Source organism: Notamacropus eugenii, chromosome 2 (assembly GCF_028372415.1).
Source record: "Notamacropus eugenii isolate mMacEug1 chromosome 2, mMacEug1.pri_v2, whole genome shotgun sequence".
In the NCBI taxonomy this organism is placed as follows: domain Eukaryota; kingdom Metazoa; phylum Chordata; class Mammalia; order Diprotodontia; family Macropodidae; genus Notamacropus; species Notamacropus eugenii.
Window position 1 is genome coordinate 440,731,166 of NC_092873.1, and position 23,752 is coordinate 440,754,917.

Here is a 23,752-nt window from a genome sequence, read left to right on the forward strand (position 1 = left end):
AGAATAGTTTGCTATTTCCTCCTCCAGCTCATTTGACAGATGAGGAAGCTAAGGTAAACAGGTTTAAGTGACTTACCCAGAGTCTCCCAGCTAGTAAGTATCTGAGGCTAGATTTGAACTCAAGAAGATGAGTCTTCTTGAGTCCAGACCCAGCATTCCATCTGCTGCATCGACTCCCTGCTTCTTTGGCTTATACTCCCTTCCATGACTGTGGACCTGAAGTATGTCTGGCTGTATGAAGAGAAAGACAGTCCATCTCCACATACATACTCCCAGGAAAGACAGGCTGGAGGGTTTATGGGACATCTGGATATCCCTGCATATATTTAATTTGCTTCTTTCTGGAAAGTGGTCCCAAGAGACTACATTATGTTACTTGGCCTAAGCCACGCTGGCTTATCATGACATCTTTTCTGAGAGTCAGTCTCAATTTTCTTTGCTCAATTTCTTGCTCATTAGATTCACATTTGCCGCCCCTTTCTTCTGATCTATGATTCATAATACTTTCATTGCAAAACACAAAGTGAAGTGCAAATGGGAATTATTTTGTTAGTATTATTACTAAAGTAACTTCATTATGTTGAAAAGACTGCTTAAAATTTAGGAGACTTGTGCATCTAAGTTGACGTCTATCTGAAGTGAAGAAAGGGCTATTTTCATAATCACATATCTGCCTTATTTAAATCTTGGTTTTTGAATGATGATTCTTCCTCTATCCTTTCCTTGCAGCTTCTAAGACATTCCCCCTCCTCCAAAACTTTTACTGTTTCCTATTGCTTTGAGGACAAAATTAGTCTGGCATTTAAGGCTCTCCATGATCTGACTTTTATGTACCTTCACAGAATTCTTTTAGACATTTTTTATTTATTAAAATTTTAATTTATGGGATAAAACAAACATTTTCATAACATGGTATGATAAAAAAGATGATTGCACATAAAACTGCAAATCTATTATGTATAACTTGCTATTCCTTTAAAATATATAATAAAATTATGTAAATTTTATATGTGTGCATGCTTGTATATGTATGTGTGTGTCTGTGTGTGTGTGTGTGTGACTGCCCTTTGACAGTCAGCCTATGGATCCCTTTTCAGAATAATGTTTTTAACTGTATAAAAAAAATAAAATACATAGGATTACAAAGGAAATCAATTATATTGAAATATATTTATCAAAATATTTTTAAAAAGCAATTTAAGAGACCGGCTAAAAAACCCTGTTCTTATAACCTTATTTCAGATCACTCCCCTTCATGTACTCTAAGTTCCAACCAAATGGCTCTGCTAGCATTGGCCTTAACTTACTACTCACACTTTGGCCATTGTGCATTTACACCAGTCATCTACCACAGCTGGAGTGCATGCACTCTTCATCCATACCTTTAGGAAGTCTTCTCTTCCTTTAAGGCTTATCTCAGGTGCCATCTGTCCCATGAAGCCTTTCCTGATTCCCCCAACTGCTAGAGCTTGTTTCCTTTTGAGATTATAGTGTATTATAAAGATTTCTATGTATATTGGATAATAGCTCAAGTGCTGAAAGAGACCTTGGACGTCATTTTGTGCAGCTTTTTCATTTTACAGATGAAAAAAATGAGACTCAGAGGTGAAATGCCTTGCTCCTAGGCAGTAAGTGGTACCTTCAAATTCAGGTCCTCTGCCTCAATCCAGCAATCTTTCCCCTGGAGATCTCTCTCTCTCTCTCTCTCTCTGTCTGTCTCTCTCTCTGTCTCTGTCTCTGTCTCTGTCTCTCTCTCTCTCTCTCCTTCCTTCCCTCCCTCCCCCTCTCTCTCCTACATAGCTCTCATTTACCTATTTCCCTACATTTTTATTGACCAACTGTCTGTCCATCCAAGAAGCAGAACTCCTTGAAATAGCCTTCCTATAAGTTCTAATCATCACAGAATATGCCAGGTCAGAAAAAGGAGAGTGTTTATGATTATGTTTGCTCTTTGCAAGTTTAGCCGTAATCATCGGACCAGGAACAGAGTACACAAAGTCATCTTTTCTAAATTGTGTGGAGCCAGTCTCTCCATTTTGAAGCACAGGAGTACTTCTGGCTGAGTGAGATTCCAGCCATTCTGAACATGCTTAATAAAAAGACACTTTCCCCTTGCGGTGCCTCTACACTCACTTGTTGCCCAGTAACCAGGAAGATGGAGCCTTCCTTTCCATGGACCACTTGTCGGTAAATGTGATCAAGAATTAAGAGTTCACTCCAGCAGTTCTGAAGCAGTTTCATTTGGTCATCAACCTATAAAAGAAACAGAAGGAATTTTAACATATGTAAATATGTATTTTTAGTGCATAAGTCTCAGTTTATAGGAAAGTGGGTTTGCTTGGGTGATTTAAAGATAGCGCTGCACATTCACATCTTTACCAAGCAGAGCATTGTTTTTCAAAACAAAAAGAGCTCAGGCCATGTATAAATACTTAAAGTATTTATGATCAATGAACTGCTAGGAAAAGGCAATCCATTAGAGTGGTAGATAGAACATTAATAGAGCTATTAAAGCCTGCTCATCAAAGGTTTGAGCATCTTAGATGGTGAAATAGTGAGTGATCCACAGGCACCATTATAATAATCCTAAGTAGCCCATGTTTATATACTTGAAGGTTAATTTACTGAATGATCATTGAAAGAAGTTACTATTTTGTTCTATCAGGCAGCCAAATAAGGAGATTTTTTTTTTTGGTTCAGTGGAATCATCAGTGCAGAGAACTCTCAGTGTGGAAATTCCTTCCACCAATACACATTAGCAACTCCTCAGTAACTTAAATTTTTAGTGATTTGCCTGAGGCACTGAGCAAAGAAGTGATTTGGACATGATTACACAGCTAGTTTATTTCAGAAGCAGAACTCAATCCAGGTCTTCCAGGCTTTTCTCCTTTATATCCTTGTTGACTAGGGGTGGAATTTACGTACAAGAAAATTAGAAAGTTAGCGTGGTACAGTGAGAAGGCTACTAGATTTGGAGTCAGAAGTCCTGAATTCAAATCCCATCTGGGAGATTCAAATGGGATAGTGTATATAAAATACTGTATAAATGTTAATTATTTTTCTTAATTTTTTTGCTCATCTCAAATACATAATGCACAGTGCCCTATATGCACAAATACACTCATCAGTAAAAGATGGGTCAATCTATGTTTAGCTCTGTCTGTCTGTGTCTCTGTCTCTTTGTGTCTCTGTGTTTCTTCTCCTTCTCCTCCTCCTCTCCTCCTCCTCTTACTCTTCTCCTTCTCTCCTCCTTCTTCTCTCTGTCTTTCTCCCTCTCCCCATACGTCTATCTCTTTCTTTCCCAGCTAGGTCCTTGGAGTCATCAAATTCAATTTAGATGGATGGAGATACCTTCTCTTCCCTCCCTGCTTCTTCTGGGCTTCCAATCTAATAATAGCTAGCATTTAAACAGTACTTTGATATTTGCAAAGTGCTTTACAAATACCACAATTTGGAATATAGATGCTATTATTACCCCTGCTCTGCAGATGGAGAAACTAAGACAAACAGAGGTTAAGTGACTTGAGAGGGTCACATAGCTAGCAGGTGTCTGAGGCAGGATTCAAACTCACATCTTCCTGATTCCAAGTCCAGAGCTCTCTCCACTGTGCCTCCTAGCTAACGGTGAGAGGTAAATACCCATCTTTTAGAATAGTGATTTCCAGTGGTCATGTTCTGGAACAGCAAAATATCTACTTCTTATCCCAAGGGAGTGTTAAAATTTTTCAAAGCATTATTCATTTAAATCACTTAAACACATAAAAATTTAGAGTTTTAGTTGGTGAAATTCTGGGTGCAGCTGCTTAAGAAGAGGACTCTACTTAGTTTTAGTGGTCAATTTGCAGTGAGCGGTTCTGGGTTCAAATGCAAACTGTGCCACCAAACCACCTGCATGACCTTGAACAAAGTACTTGATTAATCTGGTCTTAATTTCATGCTCCATAAAATGAGGGCTTAAGACCAGCCTTTCCTCTGTTGATTATTTCCTATTTATCCTGTACAGAGCCTGTATACAGCTTGCTCTGAATATATTTGTTTTCATGTTATCTCCTCCATTAGACTGTGAGCTCCTTGAGGGTAGGGACTCTCTTTTTGTATCCCCCGAATTTAGCACAATAGGTGCTTAATAACTGCACATTAAGCACATATTACATGCTTAATGAATGTTTATTGAATTAAATTGAATTGAACCTCTAACATCCTTTCTAGCTCTAAATGTACAGATGGAATGTTATGATTTGGGAGGCTGAAGTTGATATCTCAAAGAACCTTGGGCATTTTTCAAACTCTGTGGTCGACTCTATAATCAGGAGTTCAAGGTGAGCCCTTGAAAATTTGACTGGGATCACGACCTTCCTGCCATATGTGAAGAGTCAAGCCTGGTACAAAGCCTGAGAAAAATTAAAATGAGTATGTTTGGGGACTTGGGCAAGGCAGGCTCCGGTAATGAGGGATTTGGAGGGACCAACCATTCCCAAATCCATCTCAACGCAGCAAATGACAAGCAGGTAAGTGAGGATTGTTATGCACCATCCTGTCCTTCAGCCTCATGCCGACACACTGATGATGTCACTGGCTGCTCAGAGCTGTGCTTTGTGGTTATAGTCTCCTCGTACAAAATCACTGTATGTGGAGGGAGCTCTCCAAAGCCTTGTGCAGGATTACACTTCCAAGTCCTCAGCAGCTCATTTAGACCCATCTTAGATGTGCCTTGAAATAACTGCTCAAGGCGAAGGCCACACTTCTGACCACCTCAGTATCATAAGTATGGAGCATAATTCCAGGAAACAGCTATCTCAAGTGTGTGTGTGTGTGTGTGTGTGTGTGTGTGCGCGTGCATGTGTGTGTGCATGCGTGTGTGTGTGTGTATGTATTTGTATGAGAAACTGCCATACAAAGTTTTGGTTATCTGCAATTTATAATATAATTCCAGCAAATAAGCTTCTTACAAAATTATTAGGTTACAGTAGTTGTTATAATCACACATTGGAATGCCTTCACTATGATTATTTCCTAACAAAAAAATTACATATTCATGAATAGATTATTCCTAATAATTTATTAGGTGAATTAATTTATTCCTATTAAAAATAATAACTAGCATTTCTATAGTGTTTTGTTTTAAAAAGTGCTTTACAAATATTATTTCATTTGATCTTCACAGCAACCCTGGGAGGGAGGTGCTATTATTATCATCCCCATTTTATATGTCAGAAAACTGAGATTGAGAGAGGTTGAGTGACTTGCCTAGGGTCACACAGGTAGTCGGTGTCTGAGGCAGGATTTGAGCTCAGGTGGTCCTGCCTCTAGGCTGAATGTTCTATTTCCTGTGCATATTTTACTGTCTCCATCTTAGAGCTATGTTGCTCCTCTGTCTGAGAAGTTCAAAATGTTAAACCAATGCTGTTTCATGAAAACTCAAATTAGAGATATTCATTACTCCCATTTTACAGATGGAAGAATTAAGGAAGGAAGAAACAAAACATTAAAAAAATACTTGCAGCGATAGAAAGTTAAGTTTACAACTGAAAAGCTGCAGCTCTCCACCCAAATTTTATATCCTCCATTTTCATTAAAAAAAAAAAAAAAGAGACCAGGAAGATGTACAGAAAAACACCCTTTCAAATAGAACTCCGTATAAAATTGTAAAATCAGAAATGTCGCTTTTATCATTCTTCACGCTTGTTAGAGAAAACCCCTTTAAATGGATGGATTTATATCCAACATGAAGAAAAAAGGAGTTTGGGGGCAAGTTCTGCGAAACATCTGCTTTCCTCCTAGCTCCTGTCTGTGTTTTCTTTTGTGAGCTATTGCCATGGCAACTGAAGCCCAATGCACCTGGACCACATGATTCAGCACTTCATCATCTAGTGTTTCATGAGTTCTAGTCTTATCTGGACTCTGACCCCTCAGTGTATAAGCTCTCTGAGATCTGGGACCATGCCTTTGATTCTTTGTGTGTGTCTCACTGTGGATTGCATAGTGCTGGGTCCACAATCAATGACTAGATTAATAATTATAATTGACATTTATTTGTTTTGAGATAGACCTATGATTTCATGGTCATCAAGAGCCTCCTTTATCAACGCTTAGAGCTGTCTGGGGCACTAAGAGGTTAAGTCAATCAATCAATATTAATTAAACACCTACTATGTGCCAGGCACTGTGCAAAAAGAGATAAAAGATGGCCCCTGCCCTCACGGAGTTTATAATCTAAGACTTGCCCAGGTCCACATATTCAGTACATGTCAGAGATAGGACTTGACTGAGGGCTTGGAGATTTTGAGGCTAGTTCTGCAGCATGACCACCTCTCATGTGACACTTTTATAAGTCTTCATTGTTTTCAAAGATCTTGAATTACTAATTGGTTGTAATTTTTAGACTTTCTATGGAGAATTCCTTCCTTCCTTCCTTCCTTCCTTCCTTCCTTCCTTCCTTCCTTCCTTCCTTCCTTCCTTCCTTCCTTCCTTCCTTCCTTCCTTCCTTCCTTCCTTCCTGTCTATTCTTGATCTTCTTGCAATTGAGGTTAATTTGTGCCACCTAGTTAACTACTGGAGTTTATTGAGTGGGGTGGATGATGTGGTCAGACCTGCTCCTTAAGAAGATTGCTTAGATAGCTGAGTTGAGAATGAATTAGAGTGGGGAGAAGCTTGGGTGGGCTACGGCAATAGGGGATGACAACCTGCAACTGAGTGATGGTAGTGTCAGAGGAGAGTAGGGGGCATATATGAGAGATGTTATAAAAGTAGAAATGATAGGATTTGACAACGGATTGGATATAGGGGATATTTTCCTGAAGAATTTGTGTTTTGATTATTTCCATAGACTGATTGCTTGGTATTTTGCAATACCAAGGAAGCCAATAGCAACTTCATTATGAGCTCTGTTCATGTCTGGGAGGAGAATATACTTTATGCTTATCTATCATAGCCACAAATAAGAGGAAAGGGTTAATATGATGTCAGTTCTTCATTATCTATAGATAAGAAGTTTGGTCATGCTCAAGATAATGTTCATTAAGAAAACAAGTGAGAAAAAAGGTGAATAACGTTACTTATGTTGACTAGATTCTCAGAGTATAAACAATGTCGATAAAATGACCTTAAGTGGCATTTGAGAGTGGGAGTGGGGATGGAGAATACAGAGGTGGGGTAGGGGAGGTTGGGAAAATCATTTGAATTGTGCAGTGAAGACTCTCACACAGTTGGCTACACCATCCTATATAACCCTGCATTATCAGTTATGATAAAGGAAGGCCTTTATCTCAGAAATGCTAAGTTAGTCATCTGAAAAACTCTTTGTATTGATGTGATAGCTGAGAGTCTAAAGTCATACAAGAGGTAGATTGTTGTGGAGCACCACTTCCCACAACTCCGAATTGTTAATCATTAGACACTTTTGCTTTCTCAGAAGAACTGCGAATTTAGTAAATACCCAAATGAAGAAATATGTGTATATCTCTCCTGGGCAGACTTCATCCTTATCAACAATTCATTGTTCTCTCCTCACATCCCAGCTTTTGATAAATATTTGAAATAACTGAGACTTTATATCAGTTTTATTCAGGCAAAGGTGTTTTCAAATCAATCTACTTAGAATTGTGGTTGTTCCTGGGTTTTGAGGATTGTATAGTTAGGTTAGCATTGGTCTGGGAGTGACTGATATTATCCTAGGACGATAGATCTGGAGTTGTAAGCTGGTCCAACTTTCTTATTTTGCAAATGAAATTTGAGGCCCATGGGGATTGAATGATTTGCTTACCACTGCTCATCTTTAGTGTCAGGATTTGCATTCACCTCCTCTGAGTCTATTGTGACACACTGTCTCCATTCTGAAGTTTTAACCTCTCCAGTTACACAGAACTAAAACTCAAGTTAGTGTTTCATTTTAATGAGTAATATGACTATAACTGTGATTTTATGTTAGGCACTAATTACCAAGTTATTGTGTCTTCTGTTAGTAGATAAAATTTAAGGGGGTATTTAAAGATCAAGCCAAAAATGTCCTTTTATAGTTAAGGTTGAATTGATTTCTATAAACTTTGAATAATTTGGACCCTGAATAATCAAAACTCAGGATGGTAATAATGCCAGACACTTTTTAAAAAAAGAATTAATTTCATTATCTTTTTTAGCACGTCTATGATTCTTTGGAGAATCAAAAACAGAATAAATTTTTAAAAAATTCATTGCCCACCTACTACGTGGAAATCCTTGCGAACAGGAGGCATGCAATGGCCTGAATCTATGACTGCTATTAAAAAAGAGTTTGATGGTTATCTATAACCTCCACAATAAACTGCTACAAAGTCCAAGAAAAATGATTTAACATTAGCAATGATTAAACCAGCTCCAAAACCAGTACCACACTAGAGAATTAACAGCCAGTAAAAACTCCCTTCTTGATTGATGCAATACACAAAAGATTTATAAATGAGAAGTTCTTGACTGGGTCAAGATAAGCAGCAGAGATGCTGATGGACTTCATAATTGGGTTACTGTTATTTCATAATGCAATAAACGGTCTTGATTATCATGTGTCTCCAGGGAAATAGGGCAGCTTGGTCTATCTCTCTTTTTTATTGAGTACTTTGGGGTGTGCTCTGAGATGAGCTCTTCCAGTAGGGATGGGAGGATGGGGAGGGGGACTGAAGGATTGTGGGACCTTTTCCGATTTTCACCAGTGTGCTACAAGTCAAGACTTCACTACCTCATGTCCTGATTACTACAGTAGTTTTCCAGATGATTTCTCTTCCTCCCATTTTCTCTTTCTACATTCTAGATACAGAGGTCAGAATCAACTTCCTTAAATATTGTCTCTCCATATATATCCAAACTCATTGTCAAGTCTTTCAAGGAAAGCCATGCACTAATTGATTCTACCCTATCTCACGAACCTCTCAAATTATTATATTTGATTTGTTAAGAAGCTACTAGGTACTCAACACTATACTAAGTTCTGGGGACATAAAGAAAAGCAAAAGTCTGCCCTTGCTCTCAAGAAACTCAAAATCTAGTGGGGAAGATGATGGGAAAACAACTATGTACAAACAAGCTCTAGATAGCAGAAACTAGAGATAACCAAGACGGAAAGCACTAGTATTAATATTAGGAAAGGTTTCTTATACAAGGTGGGACTCCTCTTCCAGAAAAGAAGATCTAGTTTCCTGTACCTTGAACACGACTGGCCAGTGCAAATATCATCTCCCCTTTTTAGAATGTACTTCCTGGTCAGCTGTGCCAATGATGTTCACCATCCCCCTTTCCCAAGAACCTGTCTTCAAATAGGGTTCTGCACTGTGGGTATTCAGCAAATGCTCCTGAGAGAATGATTAACTAATGGGGTGATCTTGCATCAGACTCAATTTCCATGCCAAATCACCATAGGGTCATAGATTTAGAGCTGGAAGGAACTTCAGAGGCCAGTTAGTCCACGCATCCCATTTTACAGATGGAGACCCTGAAGATCAGAGAGTGAATGATCCAAGCGCGTACACAAATTTTGAATATATGTATATCCATGTGTATGACAGATGGATGTAAACCACATTACTAATGCTTTACCTATTTTGTAGTCAAACTTCTGATAATCTTAAGCCTCAATTATATGTATATGTACACACACACATATATAACATATGTATGTACATACCCATCCATAGATATACATACATAGGTGTATGTGTGTATATGTATATGTATATAGTGTATGTGGATCCACCCTAAATCCTGCACTAAAATCCTACTTTCTGCAGGAAGTTTTTCCTGATAACACTTCTAGTGTCTTCCCTCTGTTTATTGTTTCCTATTTATTCTTGTTTATACAGAGTAGTTTTTATGTTATCTCCCCCAGTGGACTTTTTTTTGAGGCAATCAGGGTTAAGTAACTTGTCCAGGATCACACAGCCAATAAGTGTATGAGGCTTAATTTGAACTGAAGTCCTCCTACTCCAAGCTTGGCTCTCAATTCACTGCAGTACCTAGCCTCTCCATGCAGTAATTGCTTTTGAATGAATAAGCAACTAGCATAAGAAAAGAGATCTTTGCTGGGCATCCCTCTGCCCAATGGATTAACTGGCACAGGGCCGAAGGTGTTGTATTTATTCAGTAAACACTTATTAAGCACTGGCTTCCACTGTCCTTAAGTACATAGGTGATGAGGTAACTCCTCTACTCAATCAACTCCAGTGGCTTCTTATGGCCTCTAGAATCAGCTGTAAACTCTTTTGTTTAGCTTTCAAACATTTCATAGCCTTGCCCCAACCTACAATTCCAGTTTCAGTGGATGTTATTCTTTCTGTCTCTGTCTCTCTCTGTCTCTCTGTTCCTTTCTCCGATCTCTCTGTCTCTGTCTTTCTGTCTCTCTGTCTCTGTCTTTCCCTCTCTTCTAGCCAAACTGGCCTTCTCTCTGCTCCTCACCTATCTCTACATTTTTATATTACCTTTCCACCATGGCTGGGATGGATATACTCTCTCCCCCTTATGGAATCCCTGTCTTACTACTTCAAGGTGAATCTCAAAGACCAATTTCTATATGAAACCTTTGCTGATGCCCACAACTGTTTTGTATTTGTTCTCTTGATACATAATCAGTATGTGCTCAGAAACGTACTTGCTTCCCCCATTGGAATGCCAATAAGTATTGTTTCATTCTTTGTATTGGTGTCCCCAGTTTCCAACACAGTGCCTGGTCCATATTAGGTACTTAATAAATGTTGATTGATTAGACCTGTCCTGTTTGTCCTTTTGGGTCAGAACTAGAAACAATCCCTAAAAGCTATGAGGCAAATTCAAACTTGATGTTAGGAAAAAAACCTTAAGAATTAGAGCTGTCTATAAGAAGACTAGGGGCAGTAAAGAGAGCTGGGCCTGGAGTCAGGAAGACCAACCTCAGACACTTAACTAGCAGTGTTACCCTAGGCAAGTGACTTAACTTCTGTTTACCTTTTCATTGAAGAAGGAAATGGCAAACCACTCCAGTATCTTCACCATGAAAAACACATTAACAGTATGGTCCACAGAGTAGTGAAAAGTTAGACACAACTTAACAATTCCAACAATGAGAAGGCTGGGGTGCCTTGCGAGGTAGTGGGTTTCCCTTTATTGTAGGTCTTCACCTGTATGACCATTTGGAGATGTGTCAGTAGTGGTTGGATTTTTGAGAACAAGTTGGACTACATGGCTGCTGAGTTCCTTTCCTAAGTTTGAAGTTTTATCATTTTTTTATTTTGTGAGAATGATATCACCACTTACAGCTGGGAAACAGGAGGAGGACAGGAAATCAATGAAGAGAAAGTAAGGAGGAATGATCAGCCAAAGGAGAAGACTGAAAAGGAGGGGTCAGAGGAGGAATGGAAGGGAAGGAAAATAAAGGATTCTATAGCTCAAGGTTCAAGGGAAAGGGCTTATTCATATTTTAGAATAGGGGAGACCTGAGCATCTGTGTAGGCAGTAGGGAAGGAGTAAGTAGAGAGCTGTGTTGTCCATCTGGCCAGTTCTAGAGGAGCAGCTCCTATTACTACTCACAGAGGTTGCTGTTGAAGAGGACCATGACATCAGGGAGGTGATGCCATGACATGCAAATGAATTGGATTTAAGTGAGGGAGGGCTGAGCAAAGTCACCAGCCTCACTTTCTCCTCTGGAGCCATCTGAATTCAGTGGGCAGATATAGATCAGGATGACTAGAGATGGCCTCCTGCTGAAGTTGAGAGAAATGAAGGAAACGATTGAGAGAAAAGTTCTGGAAGGATGCAAGAAAGAATAGGATCAAGGGCAGGAGAAGAGGGATTACCTTAACAAGGGTGAGGGGCAATTCAACCTCTGAGAAAGGTGCAAAGAAGGTAGGTGTACAGGAAGACATATGGTACAGGGAGGGTGGGAACGAGCATTTATTTATTAATAAATATTACTTCATTTGATCCTTACAACAACTCTGGGAGGTAGGTGCTCTTATCCTCATTTTACAGATGGGGAAACTGAGGCAGTCAGCAATCGAGTGACTTGCCCCGGGTCACATAGCTAATCAGTGTCTGAGGTCAGATTTAAATTCAATTCTTCCTGTCTCCCAGTCCAGTGCTCTACACACTTTGTCACCTCGCTGCCATAGGGAGAATGAGAGACTGAAAAGGTTAAATGAATGTCCTCAGTCTTTTTAGTAAAATAGAACATGAGGTTATTTGATGAGAATGAGGGACTGAGGGAGGACTTGTGTGCTGTAGGAGAGAACAGAAAACTAACGAACAAAAGGAATGAACTCTGCCGTCACTTATCGTCACAGGGTTCGATGTGCTTTTTGGTGGCTGTTCAGTCATTTCAGTTGTGTTTGACAATCCGTGACCCTGTCTGGGGTTTTCTTGGGGCTTCATCATTTCCTTTTCTAGCTCATTTTACAGAGAAGGAAATTGAGGCACATAGGGTTAAGTGACTTGCCCAGGGTCACACAGCTATTAAGTGTCTGAGGATAGATTTGAGGTCAGGAAGATAATTCTTCCTGACTTCAAACCCGGTGCTCTATCCACTGCACCACCTAACTGCTCCTCAGTGTGTTGGAGGTACCTCTAATACTGGAAACTGAATTCCCCATTATTCCATTTGAATCAGCTTCCATGATTCACAATACCTTTCACAACACTTTACTAATTTCGACTAATAAAAAAACCAACTTCAAAGTAGAAAATATAATATAGACTTAGTTTACTGCTGTATATGCCTTTATCTAGGACTTCAAACAGTATTAGAAGTATTCCACCTCTTTTTGTAGTTAGACTTCTGATCATCTAAGTTCTCCAGCTCTATGAAGAACAAAATAAGGGAACAGGTTCTCTCAGCAGTAAACAGCTATCACATGCTCTCTAGGCAGGGAGAACCCCCCCACTTCACCCCCCAGACCACGACATAGATGTGGTGCACTTAAAGGAAGGCAGAACCTTAGACAAGCTGTGACTGATGATACCTAACAGAATTCTAAAAAGTGGACGAGGACTTCTACCTGTTTTCAGGTTCTTTGGCTTTGCAACCTGGCAGCATTCAGAATTGAGACATGATGTCCTGTTTACCTCAGTTAATTCTAAGGGTACTATTGTTTAGGAGTCTAGTAGAACAGGGTCAGCTAGGTGGCACAGTGGACATCTTCCTGAATTCAAATCTGGCCTCAGACACCTACTAGCTGTGTGACCCTGGGTGAGTCACTTAAACCTGTTTACCTCAGTTTCCTCATCTGTAAAATCAGCTGGAGAAGGAAATGGCAAACCACTCCAGTATTTTTGCCAAGAAAAACTCAAATGAGATCACAAAGAGTCTGAAATGACAGACAGGTGGTGCTCTTAATAATGATTCTGAATCGTATAAAATAAGGTTCAGAGTAATGGAATGGAATTCAGAGGTTCACTTATTTTCAGTGCCTGTTTCTGAAGAAACTAGTTGCTACATATGAGGTCAGACCCATGGCCCAATGAACCCAATATTTTATCCCTGATGGAGACAGCAAGGAATGGTTTGTGAGAAAGCAAGTTTTCCTTCCTGTTTCCAACTCCATTCCTCCCTAGGACTCCCTGCCAAGTCTGATAGTATGAGCCTACTCTAGCATTAAAGTCACCCAGAATGATAAGCTTGTCCTCTTTTGGCACATTGATGATAAGGGTCTCTAGGTCTTCATAAAATTTTTCTTTGACTTCTCCTGCTTACCCAACCCTGGCCTGATTACTGCAGCAGGCAGGGAATCCCACTACGCCATCCTAGATAGAAAGGACAATAACTAACCAGCACAATATTTGCTTAATATTCTTTGGGTTTTATCCTTGATATTTTGAAGTTTCTACCTGGAAAGGCAAATGTGCTTTCTTTTGAGCTACTTCAACTCTGCTGTGCAGTGTGTATTCATCCTTTGTTGCCAAAGAAGACCATGCCATCAGAGAAATAATGACATGACTTGCACTTGATTTTGTTTTGAGTGAGGAAGCAGTAAGCAAAGTCACCAGCCTCACTACTCCTCCAGAGTCATCTGAATCCAGTGACCAGATATTCAGCAGGATGATTGGAGATGACCCAGGATGAGGCAATTGGGGTTAAGTGACTTGCCCAAGGTCATACAGCTAGTGAGGGTCAAGTGTCTGAGGTGAGATTTGAACTCAGGTCCTCCTGACTTCTGCACTGGTGCTCTATGCACTGTACCACCTAGCTGCCTTCTGCTGTGCAAGATGTTTTGGGGAATACCAGACAGGAAGCATCAGGGTCTCTACTCATAAGGAGCTTACAATTTATTTGTAAAAAACCCACATATACACATTTAGCAGATATTAGTGCTAATACATACATATACATATATATAGGGAGAGAGAGAGACAGAGATAAAAGACTAAATGATTTAATTCAACAAAGAGCACTGAGCTATACTCAGGAAGAAAATTCAGTTTACCAAAAATGTTATCTCTGCCCTAATGAACTTCTGAACTTTGATGTGTCATGGGTATCTCAGATTCAACATATCCAAAAAATAAGTCATTAACATACCACCAAAATCCACCTTTCTTTCTTACTTCCCTGTTTATGTCAGGGGCAGGCATCACCATCCTTTCAGTAACCTAGCTTTGTAATTTCAGTTATCCCCAATTCCTCACTCTTTCTAGTTAGTTACTAAGCCTTGCTGATTCTACTTCCCCTTGTCTTTACTCATATGGCCACCATCTTGGCTTAGGCCCTCATCACTTTTCACCTGCCCTGTTGCAGTTACCTCCTAGGGCAGTATCCCTAGCCTAAACATCTTCTTTCCATTCTCCACATTGTTGGCAAAGAGATTTCTAAAGCGCAGCCCTAACCATTTCATTCCTCTACTCTTAAAACTGGAGTGGTTCCCTATGGCCTCTAGGACTGAACTCAAACTTCCCTGTTTGGTATTTAAAGCCTTTCACACCCTGATTCCTATCAACCTTCCCAGGTTTATTACACACTGCTCCCCTTCATGGAACCTCTAGTTTAGCCTTTCCTCACATTTGACATTCCATCTTCTATCTCTGTCTTCACACGTGGTCCCCCATGTCTGAAATGTGAACCCTCTTCATCTAGACCTCTTATAAACCTGGATCTAGCTAAGGTACCATCTCCTACAGGAGGAGGGAAAGGAAAAAAACAAGCACTCATTAAGTTTATTATATGCCAAACTCTGTGCTAAGTGCTTTATAAATATTATCTCCTTTGTATTTGATCCTCACAACAGCTTTATTATTATTCCCATTTTACAACTGAGGAAACTGGGGAAGAGAGAAGTGGAATGATTTGCTAGTAAGTGACAGATAGTAATTGTCCAAGGCTGGATTTGAACTCAGGTCTTCTTGACTCCAGATCCAGGACTCTATTCACTGGGCTACCTAGTGGCATCTAACCATCTGAAGTTTGGAACTTATGCCTCTCCTTGAAATCACCTCTTAATTATTTTTTACATTTGCATATACTTATGGGTATGCATGTTGCTTCCTGTCATAAAATGTAAGTACCCTGGGGACCAGGGCTGTTTTATTTTTGTCCTTGTCACTTTAGCCACTATGCCTATTGATCGATTGCAGTTTAGCAGGCTAAGTGATGAAATTTCAATATCTGAATGTCTCCTAAGTTCTACGGTATATGCATTTCATGAGTAAATCCCTGACTCTGCCTTTTACAATTTTAAAGACTTCTATCACATCGTTCTTCAGCTTTTGCCTTTCAGATTTAATAACAATAAAAAAAAATCCTGATCTTTTTAGTCTGTTTACGTATGGAAACCATTCTTACAGAAAAGAGAAGGCATATTTGGGTCCAGAGGAATATGTCTTTTTCCAAATTCAGGAAGCTACATAGTAAGAACGTAGTTGTATCTGGCTACCAGATAACCTCAACCACATCCCCCTCCTCAAACCACCCTCCCCACCCTGTCCCCAGCCCAGATATATGGTGCTCATGGAGAAGAGGGTCATCTTTTCTAGGGGGAAGGGTAGTTTATTAGTACCTAATTTTATTTGATGCTAAGAAATATGATGCCCCCAGAAATGGATTAAGTACACTCGCTCTTTGGCCAACTTTGCTTCTCTCTTTATCATATAGAATCAAAAATTGTTCTAAGTTATCTAGTTCATAAGATCAGAGAACCACAGAATGTGAGAGAAGAGGAGACTTTAGTAGTCATCTAGTATAATAATGCCTTGAGGGGGAGACAAGACAAAACTCAAGCTTCACAAACTCATTTTGCAGATTTCTTGTTTTTCTAGAATGCTTTATTTTTAGGGTAACAGCTCCTGTTTTACAGGGATATTGCGAGGATCAAAGGAATACTCTGAAAACTATAAAGCTCAATTTTGATCTTAGCTATTACTATTGTGTTATATGAATATGCAAGAAAGTAGGTACATGGGATAGTGGATCTAGAGCATCTGGGGTACCAGAAAAGGCTCATTCTAGGAGGTGACCCTTGAGTTAACTTTTGAAAGATTATGAAAATTCTTTTCTGAGGGCCAACCAATGGACTGGCTACTATGGGTAATTACAGAAGGACTCTACAAGAAAGATCTTGGCATCATCTGTAACCACAATGGTATGGTTACTGATCCAGAGCCAGACATGCTGCAGAATGAAGTCAAGGAGGACTTAGGGAGCATTAATGACAATAAGGCTGGTGGAGGTGATGGAATTCCAGTTGAGCTATCCTAAATCCTAAAAGATGATGCTGTTAAAAGTGCTGCACCCAATATGCCAGCAAATTCGGTGTTCACTTGATGGGAAGAGATCAGTTTACATCCCAATCCTAAAGAAGGGCAATGCCAAAAAATGTTCAAATTTACCGGACAATTGTGCTCACTTTACATTCCAGCAAGGTTATACTTAGATTCTGTGAGCGAGGCTTCAGCAATATGTGAACCAAGAATTACCAGAAGAGCAGACTGGTTTTTGAAGAGGCAGAGGAACTAGAGAACAAATTGCCAACACTCTGGATTATGGAGAAAGCAAGGGAGGAAAGAAGAACATTTACTTCTGCTTTATTGACTACACTAATACCTTTGACTGTGAATCCCAACAAAATCTGGCAAGTACTCAAAGCGATAGAGTAGCAAATTGTTTTACTGTACGTGGGTCAAGAAGCAACAGTTAGAATTAAACATCGAACAACTGATTGGTTTAAGATTGGAAAAGGAGTATAACAAGGCTTGTATATTGTCACTTTATTTATTTAATGTTTATGCAGAGCACTTCATACAAAATACCAGCCAGGCTGGATGAATGAAAAGTTGAAATTAAGGCTGCTGGGAGCAGTAGCAACAATTTCTGATATGCAGACTGCACTACTCTGATGGCAGAAAGTTAAGAGGAATTAAGAAGTCTTTTGATAAAGGTGAAAGAGGAGAGCATACAAGCTGACTTGAAGCTTACCATGAACATCAACAGCAAAGACATCAAAGCAAAACTAAAATCAAGGCAATTGATCCCATCACTTTTTGGCAAATAATGGGAGAGGAAATGGAAACACTCTCATATTTTATGTTCTTGGGGCTCAAAAATCACTGCAGATAGGGACTACAGCAATGACATCTAAAAAAACTAATTAATTAATAATTTTTTTAAAATTAAATAAATAATTAAAAAAAAATACTTGTTCCTTGGAAGGAAAGATATGGCAAATATGGACAACATACTAAAAAACCAGAGATATTATCTTGCTGACAAAAGTCCATTTAGTCAAAGCTATGGTTTTTCCAGTAGTAATGTATGACTGCGAGAACTGGACTATAAGGAAAGGAGTGCTGCACCAAATCAACACTTGGGAAATGAAGTGCTAGGGGAGACTTTTGAAAGTCCCTTGGACAGCTAGGAGATCAAATCAGCCAATACTTAAAGAAATGAATTCAGAGTATTCTGGCCACATAATGAAAAGACAGGACTCTTTGGAAAAGACCTTGATGTTGAGAAAGATTAAAGGCAAAAGGAGAAGGGGACAGCAGTGGATGTGATCGATAGTATCATGGAAGTATTGAGCACGAGCTTGGACAGACTTTGGGAGACAGTGGAGGACAGAAGAGCCTGGGGCGTTGTGGTCCATGGGATCATGAAGAGTTAGACATTACTGAACAGCACTGTATGTAATAGTAATTACTAATACAGAGCTCACTCTATTAGTCCTTTGAAGAGATCCAAAGAAATTTAAGACAATCCCTCCTTTCATTTGGCCATGTAAGATGTATATGCATAAAAAAATTAATAATATATGACATCATGTAACAAATACCAAAGTGCAAAGAAGAAAACATCAGATCATGGAAAAGGCAGATAAAATGAAAGAGAAGTAACATTTTAAGATATTTTCCAGTGTTCTCTCTTACTGGTATTGTTCCATTTCACACTACTTCCTATTTCCTGCACTCTAATTTAGAAATCTCCTATGTATAATTAAAGCCAGGCTGTCACCTCTCTGACCAGGCAGATGTTAAATAAGCAACAAAGACAAAATATTCCAGTATGATATGGTTTCTTTTGAGTTACTTGGAATGTCAGAAATGGTGCCTGGAGATGTAATTATTATGTGACTTGGTAATAGGATAATGGGGTTAGACTTAGGCATAGACTCAATGCACCTGGGCCATCAGCCACTACGTCTGCTCTCTAGACAAAGGATCAATAATTAAGTCATAACTTAAGACATATCTTGGCTTCTACCTTGTGAAATGAACACACCTAATTGATGTCCTAAGGATGGTAGGTTGAAGGCGAGAAAAGTAAGACGTAATATCGAGAAAGATTCTACAGATTATACTCAGGGGTTCCCTTGAGGCCTGAATGCAAATTCTTCCTCTGTACATTAAATTTCTGAGCCAGAAGAAGAAATTTTCAGGGACTAAAATGTCCTTGGGTCCATGCTGGCTGATTGCTCCCCAGGCATTCCGCCAAAGAGGGGAGGAAAGAAGTCAAGTAGCCTAAACATTATTCACCAAAAATACAACAGAAATTAGGGACAGAGGTAAAGAAGAGGTCCCTAGGGTCTTTCCAATGATGGGAATTCTCCCAACACAATGGCTCCTGGGAGAATTCCTTAATAGATTTCTTCACTGATGTGGAGTTGACAGACTCTTCCTTACCCACAAGTTAAATTAGCTCATAAAAGCACAAAGTTATCTGTTCCCTTGGCCTGTTGCCTTAGAGAACCTAGATATTCATTCCCAGAAGTTGATGAAGGTCCTCTCCTCCCAACCCCCAAAGTAAGAAGCTAGGTAATTCTAGGAATCAAAACTCTGGGACCCAAAGTAGGACATACAAAGTTCAGCCAAATAATTTTTTCCCTGCACTACAAATTCCATGACATCACAGACTATGTCTCTGTATAAGAACTTCACTACACAAGCAAGAACATTTTCCACTGAATCTGCAATGCCTGGTGCAAACAGTCACCAACAAAAGCATTCAACCCTGAGGTGTAGGCATGGGGCTTTCTCCTTCTTATCTCTTTGTCAAGATTGAGGGAAACCCTACAACCTTGATAGGAGTTCTCAGGCAAGTTCTGGGAATATTAAAAGAAATTATGTAGCTAAAGGTCAAGGAATCTCATAATCTCTGAAAATTAGAGTTGCAGGTCACCCAAAGTCATAGGCTCCTGGAAGGTGTGAGTAAGTAGGCTGCCACATATTAGCAGTGAGGGCTGAGTTACACAGAAGGGAAGTAAACAGAAATAGGGAAATAATTTACATGATGGCCATAATAACATGAAGGGGAAGCAAAAGTGAAAACTTCAGATCTCCGATTAATCTAATACCCATTTCTGACTTCACAGGAATGATAGTGAATGAACCATGCCTCCCACCAGAGGCTAGAGGTATGGAGTAAGGCACACACTTTCAGATACAACCAAAGTGTTGACTTGTTGTGTTTGACTGTACTCTTTCATTATAAGAGAAGATTCTTCTGTAAGGGTGTAGAGAAGTTATTGGCGTGTGACAGGGATGGCAAGAAAAAAAAGAAAAGAGAACTTCAATAAAATGCTTTTGAAAGGAATTGTATAGGCAAAGCAGCATATCATCGGAGTTCCATTGACTGGAAAAGGAAGGGTGTCAATCACAGCATGAAACTAAGGGCCAACTGATGGAAAGTCCATGTGCCCCATTAGGATCTGTGCCACATTGAAATTTAGGAGAAGGCCCCCAGCATATTGCATGGTTTCTCTGAGGAAGATTTATGGAAGAGAGGGAGAAAGAGGGAGAAAAAGAGGAAGAAGAAAGGTAAGGTGGGGAGAGAGAAAGAGGGAGAGACAGACAGACAAACAGACACGGTGAATATAGTGTTATGGGCTGGTTGGGACTCCACATGATCTGGACATGTGGTATTCTGGAGAAATGAGGATTTTGAAGCAAAAGATAGATGAGATAGTTATGTACATCCCCTAGATGACAAACACTCTCCTCCAATGGGGTAAGGAGAGATGTGGAGAAAAGGAAGAGTAGATCTTTCTGGGCAACTAGAATCAGATCAAAGAAAAGGCCAGTGAAAGAGATTACCTTGTAGAAGTCTGCGCTCATATTTTAAACAAAGAATAAGGCAATTAATGAGCATTTATAAAATACTTATTCTGTGCCAGGTATTGTGCTAAGTTATGGAGATGTAAAGGCAACAACGAAACAGTCTCTGAACACAAGAAATAAATGTTCTATTGGGGGAAACAACATGTACACCTTTAAGTATAAAATAATATCTATAAAATAATTAAGAAAACATTTATTAAGTGCTTACTGCATATGTCAGGATTGTGCTAAGCCTTGGGATACAAATAAAAAAGGGAAAATAGTTCCTGCCTTCAAGGAGTTTACATTTAAATGTGCACATATATAGTAGACACAAGATTCATACAAAGTAGGTGCAAGGTTACTTTAGAATGGAAGCCACCAGTGGCTGAGCACATGTGGGGAGGAATGACTGGTACTGTGGAAAGCAGCATGGTCAAGTGAATAGGACCACCAAGTCTTCCTTTCTTCCCTGTAGCTATGCCCTTCGGACCACCAAGTCTTACTACCTTCTCCACCACTTGGCAACTGGACTTTTTCTCTCTGTGTTGTCTGTCCTGATTAGAATGTGAAGAGGGAGGGGATGATCTCACTATTTTATTTGTACCCCCAGCACTTAGCAAAGTTCTTGGTGTGTAGCACTTAATAAATGCTTATTCATGTATTCATTCATTGGCAGTTGCTCTTTGAGTCAGGAAGCTCTGGATCCAAGTTCCACTTCTGGCCCATACTGACTCTATGACCTGGGAAAGGTCACAAACTCTTGATGCCTCCAGATAATTCTTACTTCTTAAGACTCTAAATTTCAGATGCCAGGCTGCATTGGTAGAAGGAGTTTCTTCACTGGGGGTTCCCCACACCAAGGTAATCTAGGTCCTGACAAAGTAAATAAATTATTCTAATACATAACAAAAAACAAAGGATTTTTCTTTAAAGATATTCAGCAGATGACTACCACTGATTCAACTGTGGGAAGAACTTCATACTAACCTGTCTGTATCACTTTCTACTATTAATTTTTATGAAGTAAATTTAATTCCGCATGTGATTGCATGCACCATTATGGTTAAAGCACAATTGACAAACATCTGTGGAACTAGCCTTCTCCATCTTTGTTTACCAGATAAGGGTTGGGTATAATAGAAAAGTATAATAGAAAAAGTCTTGAGCTAGGTGCTGGGAGGTGGGGGACCTCTACCACTGGCTTGCTATAGAATAATATCTCTCTAAATCTTCTTTCACCTTATCTATAAAATAACTATCTAAGGTTCCCTCCAGTTCTAATATCTTATACTATTACAAAATTATGGACATTTAAATAAATGTTAATTAATTACCTACTATGTGCAAAACACTTTAGTAGGTGCTTGGTGCAAATGAAATTACTTCAGAACCTGAGCTTGAGGAAGAGGGAGAAGGAAGGAAGGCAAGATATATAACAAAGATGTCTAGAGAAAGTGCTAAAAGAAATTTGAGGATGAAAGGGATCATTTTCATCTGCTGATGGAAGATAGGATCATAGGCATAGAGCTGTTAGGGACCAAAAAGGTAATCTAGCCCACACCCTCAGATATAAATGGGGGAACTCAGTGGTGTGAAGTGATCTGCTCAAAGTCACACAGAAGTAGAGCTCTGATTTAAACTTGGGTCTTCTTGACTGCAAATCTCTCAACCTTTCCAACACCCTCTGTTGTCTCCCAAGTAGAAGGTTTAAGCCAAAGCTGTATCAGAGGCAGTTTCAACTGGCTTTCAAGAGAAGATTGTTAAATTTTCAGGATGAGCATTTGTACCTTCGAACTTGTCTAAAACTATGGATCAGGGCTTGTTTTGTTGATTGTTCAGTTCTAAGAAATTGATGGAAAAAACATAAATCATGTAGATTAAACATAAAAGTGTGTTGCACACACATGATTTTGAGAAGAGCCAGTTGTTAAACATTTACCAGTACTCCACTGGTCCAAGCCTTCTGCTTTTCGCCCCTAAGCCTTTGTTGAAGATATGGTTAAGAGGAAGAAAATGGGTTACTTGTGATAGCAGTGTTCCATTACTACTCTCCTAACTGAAAGGCAAATCTATATAGCCTAGCTGACGTCTTTCTTCTGGGATAAGAGCTGGACGGTACCTTTTATAAGCTCCATGTTCATTTCTTTCTCCTTCTTATCTTTCTAGATAGTAAACAATTTATTCTTAATAAATAAAATAAAAATTTATGATAAATAAACCTGGATATTTCCTTAATTTGAAATTAACAAGATGGGCCTAACAATTCCACAGGGGAAAAAAAAACAAACTAAGATAAAATTACCAATAGATAAAGGTACCCTGCTGCCCAGACTACAGCATGGATCTGCAGGGGCAGTCCATTCATCAATAGATTTATCTGCAACGAGTATTACTGATGGACAAGGAACTAGACCCATAATTAACCAGGGAAAAGAGAAGGTCTAGATGACATTGGGAAATTTAATTGTGCAGCATTTGCAATGATTTTAAGCTGTATGCTAACATACAAAACCAACTTTTTAACATTGATATTCTTACAGAGATGCCAACTGAAATGAAATACCACAATATTAAAAGAATCAAAACTATGGATATCCCAAAGGGTAAAGGAAAGACATGTGGTGGGCATGAACAGATGGTAGTACTTTACCAAGGAAGACTTGAGTGCAAGAAGTGGCATAAAATATAGCCACCCTCATGATACTCTGAAGGAATCCTCCAAATTCTCTAAATTGTAAGTCTTTAGGTAACTAACACAGGTTGTACTCAGCACCTTTTCAAAAATCAGTTCTCTAAGATAGAAATTTTCTCTAGTGTATGACATACTAAGAGCTTTACAAATGCTTGTTGAATTATACTGAGTGGAATATATCAAGAGCAAAAGATAACAGACAAACAATTCAAGCATTGGCCCCTACAGAATGTTAAAAAACAAAAAAACCTAATAGAACACCATTAGCACATTGAGTAAGATCATCTTTGGAGGATTTATGGGGGAATAAATATAAGAGTTGTATATGATGAGAAGCCATGGATGGGTAGTATTCTATATAGCTGGAGGTGATAAAACCACAGTCCCATTTCAATATTGAAGTAAACAATTCTTTATACCTCCATCTCTATACCGCATTTTAATGAAATAGGGGTAGTAAGCGCAGAACCAAATCTGGCACGAACGTTTCACTTGAAACATGACTACATGTGTTTAAGCAAAAGAGCTGTAGAGCAAAGTGCCATTTTT

At 39.2% G+C, this 23,752-nt stretch overlaps 1 protein-coding gene across 7 annotated transcripts in view; it reads right to left on the reverse strand.

Moving 5' to 3' along the window:
- NR5A2 (nuclear receptor subfamily 5 group A member 2) overlaps window positions 1-23,752 on the reverse strand; it is a 178,948-nt gene that overhangs the window by 85,976 nt on the left and 69,220 nt on the right. For all 7 annotated transcript variants that reach the window (XM_072648279.1, XM_072648277.1, XM_072648278.1 and 4 more), the window contains one exon: window positions 2,134-2,253. In XM_072648279.1, the coding sequence (XP_072504380.1) occupies window positions 2,134-2,253 (120 nt within the window). The remainder of the gene's footprint in view (window positions 1-2,133; window positions 2,254-23,752) is intronic.